At 43.1% G+C, this 15,743-nt stretch overlaps 1 protein-coding gene and 1 long non-coding RNA gene across 2 annotated transcripts in view; one reads left to right on the top strand and one right to left on the bottom strand.

The window, feature by feature from the left end:
- Positions 1-6,864: 6,864 nt before the first annotated feature.
- On the top strand, positions 6,865-7,702 carry LOC125287247. Its single transcript, XR_007192328.1, has 3 exons — positions 6,865-7,011; positions 7,091-7,234; positions 7,614-7,702. It is a non-coding gene; the product is annotated as an uncharacterized LOC125287247 (long non-coding RNA).
- Positions 7,163-15,743, bottom strand: part of fam20a (FAM20A golgi associated secretory pathway pseudokinase) — a 25,111-nt gene continuing 16,530 nt past the window's right edge. The window contains exons 5-12 of the mRNA XM_048232814.1: positions 15,011-15,089; positions 14,292-14,384; positions 11,275-11,390; positions 10,318-10,498; positions 9,145-9,254; positions 8,948-9,029; positions 8,489-8,548; positions 7,163-7,929 (exon numbers count right to left, since the gene is read on the bottom strand). Of these exons, the coding sequence (XP_048088771.1) occupies positions 7,641-7,929; positions 8,489-8,548; positions 8,948-9,029; positions 9,145-9,254; positions 10,318-10,498; positions 11,275-11,390; positions 14,292-14,384; positions 15,011-15,089 (1,010 nt within the window). The 3' untranslated portion in view covers positions 7,163-7,640. The remainder of the gene's footprint in view (positions 7,930-8,488; positions 8,549-8,947; positions 9,030-9,144; positions 9,255-10,317; positions 10,499-11,274; positions 11,391-14,291; positions 14,385-15,010; positions 15,090-15,743) is intronic.

Below are 15,743 nucleotides of genomic sequence, written 5' to 3'. Positions count from 1 at the left end.
AACCAGTAGTCCCCGGCTGCCCCTATAATGAACATGCCCCTCCCAACCCCCCCATGAACATGCCCTCAGAGTGCAGCCTTGGGCCATGGCTGCAACAACTCGAGTTCAGTAGAACCACATTTTTTTCTCGAGAAACAGAGATCTATGTGAAATATTGCAGGAATTCTCCTTTAATTGTAATATACATGCATATAGGATCTACATGGTATAAACCACAGCTGTCAAATTGAACAGCGAATGAACTGAATTGAATGAGTGGTGTCGGGAAAACCTTCAGCCACACCAGCCATTTATAAGCGTAAGTTTTGACAAGGACTGCAACAACGAATTGATTAATCAAATAGTTGTCAACTGTTACATATTTGGATGAAACCAGGCATTTGAGGACAAATTTGGGCTATGGGAAACACTGACTGACATTTTTTCACAATTTTGACATTTTATTTTGTTAGTTGCAGCCCTAGCTTGGACAACAGTGGTGTACGGAGAAATTGAACATTGGAACCCTAAAAGCAGAAGAGTGTCACAATCTTACGAGGAAAACTGAAGTTACCTGCATTTGCCAGCACACGCACTTCACGCAGTGTCCAGTTTCTGGCTGGTGGCATGCCCTCTTCCACGGCCTTGGCCACATTGAGCATGGAACTTGGTGGCCACCAGCATTCGTTTCTGTCAGGACCCTCCAACCACTTGGAAGGGATGATGTCCACCTTCTTGCAGCTATCAGGGCCAAGTTCATCCACAAACTCCACCACACTGAATGAAGGCCTCCTGCAAAGTAAGTTAAAGGCGCTCTAAGCGATGCTGGGTAATGTCACTTCTGTTGACATTCAAACAAAACAGAAAGCTAGCACGCTACTTCCTCCCCCTCCCTCCGTGCAATTGAAACTCTCCAAAACGCGCATCTTGTCAGTAATTTGCTGGAATAGTTTGTTATGTTTTTATGGGCAAGGTTTTGTGGGCATTCTATGTAACCGAGGCAAAGCCAAAAACATATTCTGAAGAAGCAACAGAAGTAGTGGCTTTGTGAGGTTGGTTACTGGAGCACTGGAAAGATGACCAGACAGTTCTGATAGCAAACAGACTCTCAGAGATGTTGAATCAAAAAAAAAAAAAAAAACATGCATCCCATCTCAAAAGTGGTAGTAGTAGTTTCAGTTTAATGGCATATACATCTATATGCTATAAAACTTCATGTGTGAACAATGTGTTTCTCCAGTTCTGCTACAGAACTTGCTCAAGTGCTGCGGTCATTTCCTGATCCCACCACACCTCTCTCTCCCACTCACTTCCTGTCACTCTCTTCACTATCCTATCTGAACTAAGGCAACCCCCCCCCAAAACATATATACTTAAAAACGAAAAATAATAAAATAAATAAACAACTCACAAATAAATAAACAGCATATTAAAATAAATAAACAACTCACCTTCGGCTGTTGGAACAAGTGGTGGTCCCTCTGCTGATCATGTTTGTCTCTGCTGACCGTCAGAGTTGTTCTGGAGAGGGGGGTTCCTCCTCCGAATCCGAGATCGCTCTGTCTCAAATACGAGATTGCACTCTGCTCAAGTGATTCTGGTTGGCTGCTCATTTGACTCTTGAAGACTTTTGCACTTCCTACCCTAGAGAGGTTAACGTAGACATATGAGGCACACCATACTGCTTCTGTATTAGTTCTTAATTAAATGGCCTTAGTCCAGATGTATGACGATGCTTCAAGCACGTCTTGTATGCAAGGACAACTGCGTTACATAGACACGTGTGCCAATTTTTTTTTTGCACAGGGCCCATTTTTTCTGTGTGAATTAGGGACCAATCACAAAAAAAAAGCAAATGACAATGACAAAAAAATCATACCTCAATATTTTCTTGAATTTTGTCAAAAATGATAATTCGATAATGTCCTGTATCCTTAAAAAAATTGACATCCTTATTGTAAATAGGTAGGGCATACCACCTGGGACCTACCAAGTCAGCCTATGTGAGACTCATTATATTTGCCCATGCCTGACCCATTTGGTTAATGCAAACAGACACCATTTGTGTTGCCCATTCTGAGCCTCATGTAATAGTTACCCAACTAAGATCACATAGGGTTGCCCACTGGAGACTAACAAGGGGTTAGGGTAACTTAAACATGGATCACTTCTTTATGTTCTGTTCAATCAATATTTATGATTATTCGTTACACAAGAACCCCACAGGTCTATTCTGTGTCTGTCTGCGCTGGTGCTGGTGCTGCAGCTGCATAGGCTAAATGGCTCGTTAGTCGTTAAAGTCCATCAATGTAGGCTACCTACCACAATGTGCAGGGCAATGGCTTACTGGATGTGTGGGCGGGGCGTGGAAATGGTGTAAAATTAAATGGCGAGCTAACTAGCCAGACTTTATGTCAGGCGTTATTCAACAAACAGAAAATGCCTGACGTGCATGTTACAACAACGACCACTTAAACTCTTAATCTTAATTTGATGTGTAGTCTAGTCTTCGATCACGGACATCACGTTCAAGGTTTGGACTCTTGATCCGCAGGAGCCATCAGCAGCAGCAGCACGAACATGTAACGAACTGGCTCATACGTATATTGACTTTATAGCGTTATCAACATCAATTTAGGGAGCTAAAAGGCAGAACCATCATTCATAAACATAGGCTGTTGTAAGTCAATGTGAATAACCTTTACATCGACAAGATATAACTTACCTCATAGGCTCGGCTCGGCTCGGCCTACTGTTCTGTTTTGAACTTCGGACAACAGACACGTGCAAGCAAGCACCTGTCGTTTTGGCCTCGGATTTGAAGAGTGTCCTTTTGGCACGGATTCTTTTTTAACTTAACTATTACTAGGATAAATATTGCGTAATTGTATAGGCCTAACTATTCCCGACCATTGTTTACGTTCTGGTTGTGCGATACTCGATTCAGATGTGGTCTTGCGCCTCCCCTTTTCGGATTCCTTGCCTATAGCCGAGGTTAACGCATGCTTTAACTTCCTGCAGAACACTGTCCCTCCAAGTAGGCTAGGCTACTTACACAATGACATTTATTAAAGAAATTGCATAAATCTAAAGTGGGTCCTGCTGCACCATTAAATATCACCCATGGATAACAGGAATCAGCAGCGTATCCAACCTACCTGGTTGAACACTAGATGGCAGCATCAAACCCTTTCATGACATTTTATACTGCTCCTTCACCAAGAACTGTGTGCTGTAAGTAGTCCTGTTTGGCTGTTTTGTAACACACATCGACCTCCAAGTGAAATTCACAAGAGATTTTTTTTTTTTATTACATCTTAATGAGAAACATTTCCCTTTTTATGGCCTTTAAACAGTTTACAACATGTGTTTTATTTTAAAATTCCATGTCTGTATTTTATGACTCATGAAGTTATTTATGATTTATAAATAGAAGCCAATAGGACCAACAGCAAAACGTCTTTTTTTGTTTTATACCATTGTTATTATGAATGAATACAGGACACTGTAAGTTAATGTAAGTCGTTACATCAAAGACTTCAACAGGACATGGTCCTTGGACAGGTCCTGAGATGTAGCAGTAAACAGTCATTAAAACTATCTGTAATCTGTAAATTTACAAGAACACGCCTGAGAACATTTAACAAAGAGTTTATTTATCCTCACCAAAACCAAGTAAACTTTTAGTTTTACAATCTTATTGTTTACAGTCAGCTAGCCATTATTATATTTTAGATCCATTTTCCTGTAATTCATTTGTAATCAAAGGTAAAATCTTGATGAAATGTTTACAAATGGCAAAACAGTTGTGATGAGATGGGAACAAGTGAAAACTGTGTAAACACACACACACACACACATGTTAAAGAACGTGGACATCTCCCCCGTTAGGCCTTGCATAGTTCTCTTAGACAGTTAAGGATCTGGGGTTTACAATCATTCTGGGGGAACCATCGACTGCTGCTGTGTCAGATGTTTTTTAGGTAACACTTTTCAGTGTTTAGCTCAATCTGCCTTTTCAGTGTCCATGCAGTCTGTCCGTGTCCCCCTTTTTCAGTCTGCCTCATGCTGTCTCTCCCTGTCCACCTCTGTGTGTGTGTGTGTGTGTGTGTGTGTGTGTGTCTGTGTGCACGCCTATATCCTATGCGTTTCCTTTTCTCCTTCTGTGTATCTCTCTATTCCTCAGACTATTTCTGTCTCATTCTCATTCTGTCTCTGTGTCAGAGGTTGTGTTGTGTTTTTTCTTTCTGTCTTGGAGAGGAATAAAATTCAGCCCTGAAACTCCTACTTCCCTCTCTCTCTCTCTCTCTCTCTCTCTCTCATTCTGTTTCTCCCGCTTTCTTCCAACTCTCCCTCTCCCATTCTGTCTCTGTCTGTCTGAGCTTGTGCTGTGGTTTTTCACACTGTCTCTCTTCCTCTTTTCTCTCTCTCTCTCTCTCTCTCTCTCTCTCTCTCCTCTCCACCCTCTGTCTCTTTTTACTCTCCTCTTCTTTATCTTGTGCTTTCTACCGTTTTTTTTACCTCTTTCTACCTCTCTTTTCCCTCTCTCTCTCTCTCTCTCTCTCTCTCTCCGGTGTGTTGTTTACGTGTCCTGTTTGTGCTCACAGTCGTTTAAGACATCAAGGGTGTGAAAGAGGAAGAACCACAAAAAAAAAAGAAAAAATCTGACCGTGGAAGCCAGTGGGGCTCCCAGGAAGAGTTTAAGCTCCAGACTCTCCGATGAGAGATCGTAGGTCACTAGTGGTCTGTCCGCATTGGCCTAAAAAGCTCAGAAGTGGTTTTGCAGTCCAACCCTGTTTTGGCAGTTATTTGGGGGTTGCCACATTAAAAAAAAAAAAAAAATCACTATTTCAGGAGTAGGAGTTAAAGCAGTCCTCCCTTCCCTACACCCCCCAATCTCTTTTTAGACACAAGTGTATCTTTTTCTGCGTGTTTTAGAGATGACTGAGGGAAATTTGAACGTTTATTTTGAAATGAGTGCAAGAATTGTCAGAGGCCACATTTAGCCACTTGGGTTTACAGGGACAGAGAGCGAGAGAGACAAAGAGTGAGTGTGTGTGTGTGTGTGTGTGTGTGTCTGTCTGTCTGTCTGTTAACTATCTCTCTCACACACACACACACACACACACACTCTCTCGTGTCTCCCTGAACTGATCAGCGACACGTCACACGCAAACAGCTTTTCTCTGCTTCTCACTGTGTTTTCATCAGAGCAATATCATCAGGGTCTTCTGCACTGTTTAGTGATGACTGCACTGCATTGCACAGACAGCTCCACTATCTCTGTATGTCCATGTGAGTGTAGCACTGTGTTATCGTCACTCCTGCTGTATCCTCTCCCCACAAGTTCTTCCTACTGAGACTTCCCTTCTTTTTTAATCATGGGCCATGTACTAAAGCAGACAGGGTGCAGTGGGAGCATAGTGGCTAATAAAAGGGCCTGGGCTCCAGCCGTGGCGCAACTTGCTGAGGCACCTGCACCTGCCTCTCAGTAGGCTACATCTCTGTATTTCAGCAATGTCAACATTTCAGGCATCAATAAAGGTGATGATGAAACGTTATCCCATTGTTCAATATTTGATAGCCTGTCACAGGGACGTTGTTTCGTAAAATCGCCCTTTTGGTGCATTGATCTGTATCGATAACGTTATGGGAGAACCTGCATGTAGCCTAATGGTAGCCTAACTTTTTTTCTCTGTTCAAAACTCGGTTTACACGAAGACAATAGCCTTTCTTAGAAGCTGTGAAATTTGACCAGAAAGGAACATGTCTTCTGAAAGCTGACACAAAAATCAAACAATATTTGATCATTTTAACTTCAACTGAACAGCGACAGGTCTTGGTAGGCAGTAGACTCAGCAGACGTTAAAACGGTAGCCTACTGTTATAGCCAGAGTCAGTCAGCATCCTGTAACATTAATGGCGTTAGTCATGAATCCTGTAACATATTATATAATATAACAGCGATGGCTTATTCGAAGACGATCTGCATGGATATATAACCACCCAGAAAAACTCAGAATGTGAGTGATAAAGTTCATTAATTGTATGAAACTTTTATTAGTTATCCATTGCAGCATCAATATTAGGCTGTTATGCTAGCTCAACCTTAAATATATGTTGTTATTTTGGTCATGTGGACTTGATTAAACGAATAAAGATAATTCATAAACTGCTTATTTCTTACATGACTGGAAGCAGTAGCCTAGGGTTCAACAGTGGTGTTTGAGGTTGCTGTGTTAAGTTGTTGTGTGTGATCGCTAAACAATTAGGATCAAATCAGTTTATTTTTTGACATACGAGAGTTAGCCTGACCTATAACGTTAGCCTATAACACATAAGCCTATTCTGTTTTCATTTATTAGCATTTGTTGTGATTATATAATCAAATGACACTCATGATAACTTGAAATAGAAGGACAGAAGATAGGTGATTGATGTCCACAAGCACCTAATTTCAATTAGAACAAACTGTTCAGGTAAAAAATAATCTTGCCATGTTCAAAATGCTGCACTTTTTTTCCCTTCATAGCCTATCTCTGGCAATTCATTTTTGGATGACTGTAGATAGTAGTATTTTAGCCAAATAGGCTACACCATTAGTTCTTGAAATTAAAAGACTTCACAGCTGCTATTGATCATCCTCTACAACCACGTAGGTTTTAAACGATCGTTTGCCTTTTTTTTGCTTCTTATTGTAAAACCAACTGTTAGGGCCTACACAAGTGGTCGGCATCCCGGGTCAATATTTGATATTAAAATTTTGATTTTTGGCGCTATTTGTAACTATGTGTAGCCTATGCAACCCGACTGTTGTAGGCTTGCCTACCACTCTCTGCAGTGCCTTGCCTACCATTCTTGCCTACCACTCTAGTTGTAAAACAAACGGTCACATGACATTATGGCGTAGGTGCAAAACCTTAATAAGGGCCTGGGCCAGCAGGCAGTAGCCAGAAAAGGGTTCAATTCCCTGTTGCCTTTGTTGTGTCCTTTAGCAAGGCATCCCGTGTTGCTCTGGGGAAACTGGCCCTTGTAAGTATTGACGTAAATTCCTTTGGATGAAATCGTCAGCCAATATGAATAAGTGAGTAAGTGCGATTCTTTCTACCAGCTTGCAGTTCCATCTGCCCATATGAACTCCAGCAGTCCCCCACGTAGCTCCATCTCCACAATCATGTCCAACATCTCTTCCCACCCAACAGATGCATGTCCGTTGCTCTATTCCAAAGAAGAGCCATTGCTGCTGGCTTTGAGGGTGAGAGCTGTATACTGGCACTCTGAATGACCTGTATGTGAGAATTAAGTACTTGTATGCACTGGTAATATGCTGGTGCTAATTGCTTGCTCTGGCAATGGCAGGCCAGAGGAACCTTCACTGAAATAAACCCAATCCAGACTGAACCTGTTCCAGTGAGAAGATCACCCCACCTGAACTGAACCTTGACCTTTGACCTGCAGGTGAACAGTGCCACAGCCTTTGTTAGCATGACACTCCTCTCTCTCTCTCAACTCCATTGATCATTTCAACTCCATCTGTCCTCCACTCTTCGACTTCATCGAGCCTCCCTCAGCTCCATCTCCTCATTTTATTTGTTATTCATCGTCTTCATCTCTCTTTCTTCTCCATCTCTCAGTTCGGCGCCTCCTCGTCTGTCCACCGGTCACCTGCTCCGGGGCTCTGGGGGCAGGGGAGGTTGGGGCGATCGCGTCGCCGGATCATCTGGCACCTCCACGAAGTCGGCCACCACGACCTGCCGCTCGCCCAGTTTGCGGACGCAGCGCTGCACGGCCCGCAGGATCTTCTCCAGACGCCGGTCCAGCGCCAGCAGGTGCGGCTCGGTCAGAACCGGCCGGAGCGGGTCGCCATCCAGGGACTCGCGCATCACCTCGCTCAGGCGGAGGTCTGGCCGGGTCAGCAGATGCAGGCGGAGCAGCGTTGAACGCTTGATACTGTGGAGGGAGGTGGGATATGAGACAGGGGGTCAAAGGTCAAAGATACAACAGTCCAGTCAGACAGTGAGTATATTCATGCTATGACCAGTAATAAAGCGAAATAGCCATATCTATTGCTGTATCTCAAAACAACATTAAGAATCCAACACGATTAAGAATCCAAAAATTCCCTTGTGATTGCACATTACTAAAAACGATTGATCTACTCTTAAACCAGTTACAATATCCAAACAGTACAGGTTCATACGTGCAGCTTAATCACTGTCTTGATAGAAGCTGGGGCATCTTTTCTACTACAAAGGCAAGTGCAATGTTGTTGATGGATCAATTCCGACAGTGCCTCGAGCGACCACTAGCACAGAACATCAACTCCATCAGAGCCCGTGCCTGGGGAGTGTTTACACGCACATAATCCCCCTGTGATGATTTGAAGATCTGTGTCTTATACATTTCTAATCGTCTCTTTGGAAATGTAAGCGGAGGTCTGGGACAGCTTTGGGGTGCTGTTCCTCCCACAGTCTGTCGGGAGAGTGGCCAAATCAAGAGAGGGACTCACGTGCAACACTGAGTCAGGGGAGCCAGGATGGACAGCTCATCATGGGAGTGCCTGCCAAACCTGTCAACACGATATAACACACTCAGAAATGCACATGCACTTGCTATGTCTTAATTAGATAGATAGATAGACAGACAGACAGACAGACAGACAGACAGACAGACAGATAGATAGATAGAGACAGATATAAAAAAATAGACATTTTCAACCAATGAGGGCTTTTTGTATAATATGTAAATTTTCCTGCCTATAGAGATGAAGGGTTATCATGCGTTATTTGTCGATATTGTAATGTAGAGATGAAAGGTTATCATGCGTTATTTGTTGATATTGTAATGTAGAGATGAAAGGTTATCACACATTATTTGTCGATCTTGTAATGTAGATGAAAGGTTATCATGTGTTATTTGTCGATATTGTAATGTAGAGAATGGCACTTGGCGATGGCAGCACTCTTACCCTCTAGCATTATCAAAGTGAAGCAGAAATCCAGCATCACCAAATTTGGTAAAGATTTCATAGTGATGGCGGTCCATGTTCCCTTGATGACAAAATGATGACACAAAATTGTAGAAATTGTATAATGACACGTTATAAGAACTGGTTTATATGGAGAAACAAACAGGTAAACACAAACACAGTGCTGGCCATTATACCTGTGAGAAAGTCAAATATGGCCATGTCGATGATGTTGAGTAGCCTGTTTCCAGAGTTGTAGGGATAGAGCCTCCGTATTGTGTCACAGTAGAAAGGATTAACCTCCCATCTGCAAAAAGCACATAGTTGTAAATGGGGCAGAAATATAAAGTGACTCCGCTGCTGCTTCCACCCAAATGAACAGGATTACTCTGACCAACTCTGACCCTCGAGCCTGCCATCCTTCCCCCAGTGAGCTTAAAACACACTTCTCGTTTGAGCTCTTGTCTGGACAGTGAACATCACAGAATACTACAATATGCGATGCGATTTATTTTGTAGACGCTTTTGACCAAAGAGACTTGGCTTGATATACAGTATGATCGATACTGATGTGTGAGCTCAATAGCCACTCTTGCGTAGTGTCATTTTCACTTTGTTTGTGTCCCAGCCAGGACTGTGTATGATAAACAACACAGTATGTTTTCAGAATTTTTTCTTTTTGGAGTGTACACATTGAACGGACAGTCAGTGGGACATGAGGAGATAAGTGTAAATGATTAGAATTAAGGACTACACATTTATGTTTACTTTTATGGTTCTTAGCCAACTTTTTTTTGTCGAAAGTGACTTATAATGACATCAATAAACACAACATTAGCTTTAAAATGAACACACATTTACAATTACAATTACACAGCAAAGTCATATGGCCTAAATGAATCAATAAGTTAATAAATTAACCTTTAATCATCTTTAAAGGAGCCGTATGTAAGAAAAATATTTCAATTAATCATAAAATGGCCCTGATATTTCACTAGACATGAAGAAATCATGTTCATTTCAAATACTTATATCACTGACAACAGTAGTCCGGCCAGGATATTGTCATTTAAAAAGTGAAGTCGCAGCCCTCAACTGATGTTGATGTTGTGTTTTGTCATGTCATGTTGTGTTTTGGCCTGATGCGACACCCTCCACCTATCTACTAATCACGAAGTCAGTAGTGTTTCGCCATCCGGGTTGGCAACCTCGAGTCAGGGGGGATGGGGGAGGGGATACACCGCTCTTCAGTATTTTGAAAGTGATTGCAGTACCAGTTTTGGCTACAATCTTACATACGGTTCCTTTAAGTGTTCCAAAAGGAATCCTTGAGGAAGAGGAAAGGGAAAGAAAGGGTGGAGAAGTCGTACTCTTCTTTCCCGGTGAAGGTGTAGGATCGGATCCAGGGGTTGGGGATGGAGATCCGGGGTGCGATGCTCAGCCCAGGCAGGTACGCCGACATGGAACCTTCCAGAAGGTCCGGGTGACCGCACACGGCGTACTCTGTCTTGCACACGTACAGGCATTTGGCGAAGAAGCAGGTGTTGTTTGCTGCGGGTGAGAAAGAATGGAGGTAGGTTGGAGGTTTTGGTTTTCATGTGTCAGACACCTCTGAGTCATGCACATGATTCGGCATGTCGGAGGAATACGTGGCTCCCAATAGGGTGGAAAAAAACATGAGATCAGAGAATGGATGGGCCTAAAGCTTTTCAGTATTTTCAACTTTTGAACTAGCAATTTCAACCTCTTTTGAAAATCCTGTGTAATGTAATTCTTCCAGATGTGGGGAGCTGCCTTCACCTTGAACTAGGAATTATGAGGGAATTATGAAGGAATTGTGAAGGACAGAAATCATGAGGGAATTATGACAGGTGTATTTGGGAATGCCTTGTGTATGTCTGAGCTGGCTCACTTTATGTCGTTTGTTTCTGTTTTTCTATTGTCCCTGTGTATTTGTGAGTAAACTAGTGATGACAAGGTCATTCTTTCCCATAATATCCTTATCATCTTCCTTCCCAACCATGGATTAGATTTGAAAGTGTCTGAGTGAGCTCCTTGTCAATATTTCTTTTTTTGTGTGTCTGCTGATAATGATATCCTTATCTCCCTTGCTCTTAACCACATATTTTATTTGGGAAAGTCTATCAAGTATCTGTGAGCATGTTTTTGGATTTGGAAAGTCTATCATGTATCTGTCAGTATATTTCTGGATTGGGAAAGTTTATCATGTATCTGTCAGTATATTTCTGGATTGGGAAAGTCTATCATGTATCTGTGAGTACAGTATATATTTGGATTGGGAAAGTCTAACATGTCGGCGAGCTCACCTGGGGAGGTGAAAAACACACTCTTGAGTTCCTCGTTCCGAGTGACGTGCAGAATCTCCCCAGAGACATTAACCAGTCGCCCTATCACAGGTGGCACTCTTCGGAAATCCAGCACTCTGTCAGAGTCAAAACCATACACACATACTGTAGTGAGAAATGTTTAGCCTTAGAGAAGAGTACCATATATATGTGTGTGCTATATTTATCCATTTTCTCTTTTGGTATTGTCTGTGAACATGTTAAAGATGGAAATGCTACAGTAGGCAAAGAGAAAAGAAGGAAAGATTTATGCCCAGCATCTGTGGAATGCCATGTGCAAGGTGTGTGTGAAGTCATGCTGCTTGTGTTGTGCCTTAGAGAAGGACTGCCAGGCCTCTGCTCCGGCGGGCTGGCGCCCCAGACCTTATTTACTGCCTTGGGGTCAATCTTGACTGGATCTCACAGATGTTGGCCGTTAAGTATAAGTATATATACTTTTTTGATCCCGTGAGGGAAATTTGGTCTCTGCATTTAACCCAATCGGTGAATTAGTGAAACACAAACAGCACACAGTGAACACACAGTGAGGTGAAGCACACACTAATCCCGGAGCAGTGAGGGGTTAGGTGCCTTGCTCAAGGGCACTTCAGTCGCGGCCCACTGGTCGGGGCCCGAACCGGCAACCCTCTGGTTACAAGTCCAGAATGCTAACCAGTGGGCCACGGCTGCCCCAAGTGGATACAGCCTTATAGATATGGTCAACTGCTTGAGTAACTAGGCCATAAAGTGGTTTGCGTACCATTAATGGAGATGTCATATCTTGTCTGTCTTGTCAGGAGGGTGTGAGAAGTATGCATTTTCTTTGTAACATGAGACTGTGTCTGTTAGCGACACGGCTTAGGTCTCCGGTACCGTGAATAAAGCTCTCTGAGATTTCTGACTTACTGCTGACTCTACCTGAGACTTTTGAATAAATCCAGAATTTTAGTGAAAACAATACATGCAGTACATATCTGAAGGTCTTTCTCAAAACAATTAAGAATCCATAGATTAATGAAAACAATATTTTATATTTACATTTACATGTATTCATTTAGCAGGCATTTTTAACCACACTACCACCGCCCCATCGTCTATATCTCGAAACAAAAAATGTGAGTGTATAAAAAAAGACCACTACCAAATGGGAGATCCATAAATACACACACACACACACACACACACAAACACAATATCCGTATATCACTCCGAGGGTGCGTCTGCACAATCCTACACTGCATAGTCTATACATAGTGTGGTGAAACGGATGGGCATGTACACATAAATGGCACAAACGCACATAATTCCATTATAGTGGTCCCAAATAAGCCCATGTGTCTTCCAAGACAGAGAGCTGAAAATATCACTTATGTAACCAGCAATCAAGCGAATAGCAACTCTCAGTAATTCTACGCTGTGAGAGAAAGCATTTCATCCAGTCGCTTTTTCTACAAGCGTCGCCTAAGGGTATGTCGCACACAACCAGACGCTGAATCTCATAAACTCTGTACCCAACACAGCTAATTACAATCTCAAAAGGCCTGGATGACACCCCTCAAACCCCCTTCTCCCTTAGCCAGCCTCTTCTTAGCCACTAATGACATGGTACAGACCGCAGGCTGTCACTACCACTGCTGTCAACCAGTCATGATCCATCATAATATACAGTAGTCTGCTAAGGCCAAACTGCCTTTAGAAAGGCTGGGAAAGAGGCAACGGCAAATGAAATATGGCGGATAGATTTTCATTAAATTTCGTTGTTTTTTTTGTTCAACACACGGGCATACCACAATGCAGTAAATTAACAAATTTCCGAAATTAGAACATCAACTCTTTCATTGAGACACGAATAAGCATCAACAAATGACCGATTGGCTTTCAAAGTTTTAAACTCAGTTGTTCAAGGTAATCACCGTCTTATATACCATCGAATCTTTCATTAAGAAAACATTTCAAATGGATCTCTCATCACTACCCCTGTTATCAGACCAAACTGACGTAATTATATCCACCCTTTTAATAAGCATTATGGGATGGCAACGTATTCTTATCAGATGGCTGGGAGCGCACGTAAGGTGATACCTCTGGTATGATTAGACCACAGCAAGCACGGTGTGGTAGAGCGAGCCATACTTAGGAGCCTTGTCTCGACATGCTTAAACACAGACCTGAAAGTGCCAATCCGCTATGAAGTGAGTTTTGTCTGAGAATTGGAGACCACTTAATGTATATTCAATCCCTAAAAGAGCACTTGCGCTCCACCGTAAACATACATATAGGAACCGCAAAGGGGAAATCACCAAATAAATACAGACGCCAGCAGCAATTTACGGGGTCCAAACATTTAAAAAAATAGTGCACACATCCACTCAACGTTATGTAGGTGCTTGTCGGACAGGTTTTGAGCGTCTAGAGAGAGACAGAGACAGCACATGGTACTGATAATGTGTTCCCACAAGCACTTTCATTTGACAATGATTTGGTCCTCAATGAATTTAAGTGGGATATTTGTGGGAACATTAAATGAAATCCATGACTCTGTCATTGTTAGTGCCTTGCAGCTTGCCTTCAGAGGCACATATACATTGGTGTGGACAGGGGTGTCGAACTGGGGGTAAAAGTGCTATAGGCAGGGGCGAACTGGGGTTAAAAGTCGGACTGTTTACCAGGACCCCAGGGGGGGAGAGGGCCCTTGAAAAGTCTGGAATATATGCATAAGGGGGCAGGGGGCATGGGGGCCCATCAGGACTGCCTATGCATAGGGCCCAGGATCTTGTGCTACACTGGGTGTAGAGACATAGGAGCATGTTCATTACCTCTCAACTCTCAGTGGAGCTGACTGTCCTTACTACAGGTGAGAGGTGTCGTACCTCACAACCCTCAGTGCAGCTTACTGCCGTTAGCCTACTGCCTTTACTACAGGTGAGAGGTGTCGTACCTCACAACTCTCAGTGCAGCTTACTGCCCATACTACAGGTGAGAGGTGCCACTGCACTCACCTGTCCAGGTGGAAGGCTGCGATCTCTGCGTTGTGTCTCTGGAAGTCGACAAAGTAGAAGACGTCCTCAGGGGTCTGCTCGTTTCTCTCTTGCCTGGCGGAGCAGAAAACAGACAGGTCAGGCGACGAGGCTTCATAGCTCAAATATGTTAGACTTTTTATCATCTTTAGGACTGATAATAAAGGAAGTCATATTTTCCGATGCTTATTAGTGCCTCCTCCAATGGGTTATGTTGTTCAGTGTGGTTTGTATGTCTTTGTGCAGAACTACACAAAAATTACTAGCCTGATTTTCATGAAATTAGATGGAATGGTGTGTCATGGACATGTTAAACTTGATGAAAAGGTAGCAGGGTCCACTCAATTTAATAACAGAGTACGCAGGTGAATGTCTTTGCCAAAGGTGTTCAGCCACACATCACGGAGCAGAATGTGTCCCAACGATTACTAGCCTGATTTTCATGAAATTAGATGGAAAGGTATGTCATGGACCTGTTAAACTTGATGGAAAGGTAGCAGGGTCCACTCAATTTAATAACGCAGGTGAATGTCTTTGCCACAGGTGTGCAGCCACACATCACGGAGCAGAATGTGTCCCAAACGATTGTAACTGTATAGAGCGCAGCTCAAGTGACCTGACAGTTAACCTAAACAAAACTGTGTGTGTGTGTGTGTGTGTGTGTGTGTGTGTGAGAGTTAACCTAAACAACATCTGGATACCTCATGGGTTTGAACATAGATTTGCCAAAATCCTTGAACTTCAGAGCCAGCTTCAGGTGATGTCCGCTGGGTTTTACCACTGTAAAGGGGAGAGAGAGACAGAGAAGTGAATGTGTGTGTGTGTGTGTGTGTGTGTGTGTGTGTGTGTGTGTGTGTGTGTGTGTGTTTCATTACTGCTGACGGGGTCACATATTTTTACACATGTGTCTGTATAACTAATGTGTGACCACTAAAATGTGGACATTTTTCAAATATTGTGAGAGGGAATTTGTGGAGTCAGGTCTTCGAAAGGGCCGGGGTTAGGTGTTATTGGAGCGCCCCCAGTCCTTGACTACAAGCTCTCCTCTGAACAGCACCTGTGTTCCTTAATGAGCCCTAAGCCTACTCAGATGGGTGGGAACCCAACCCAACCCATCTCTTCATCCACCTGCATAGACCCCAAGTCTCTTTGACAGCTTATGTCTTACTGTACATGTCTGCTGCTGAAACAGCTGACCACTTCCTGACTGCCTCAGAGTGAGAGAGAGAGAGAGAGAAAGAGAGAGGCCATGAAGAATATCCTCCTCTAACTATGCCTCTCTAACCACAGAAAATGGGCAGGAAGTGAGAGGCAGGAAGTGAGAGAGAGAGAGAGAGCGAGAGAGAGAGAAAGACTAACTCATTCAGGCTAATGTGAAACTGCACTTGAAACTGCTTCCTGATGTCGCTGTGTGGTGGAGAGGAAGTGATGTGG

The sequence above is a fragment of the Alosa alosa genome, chromosome 22, assembly GCF_017589495.1.
Source record: "Alosa alosa isolate M-15738 ecotype Scorff River chromosome 22, AALO_Geno_1.1, whole genome shotgun sequence".
Taxonomy (NCBI): domain Eukaryota; kingdom Metazoa; phylum Chordata; class Actinopteri; order Clupeiformes; family Clupeidae; genus Alosa; species Alosa alosa.
This window is presented reverse-complemented; position numbering and strand designations above follow the sequence as displayed.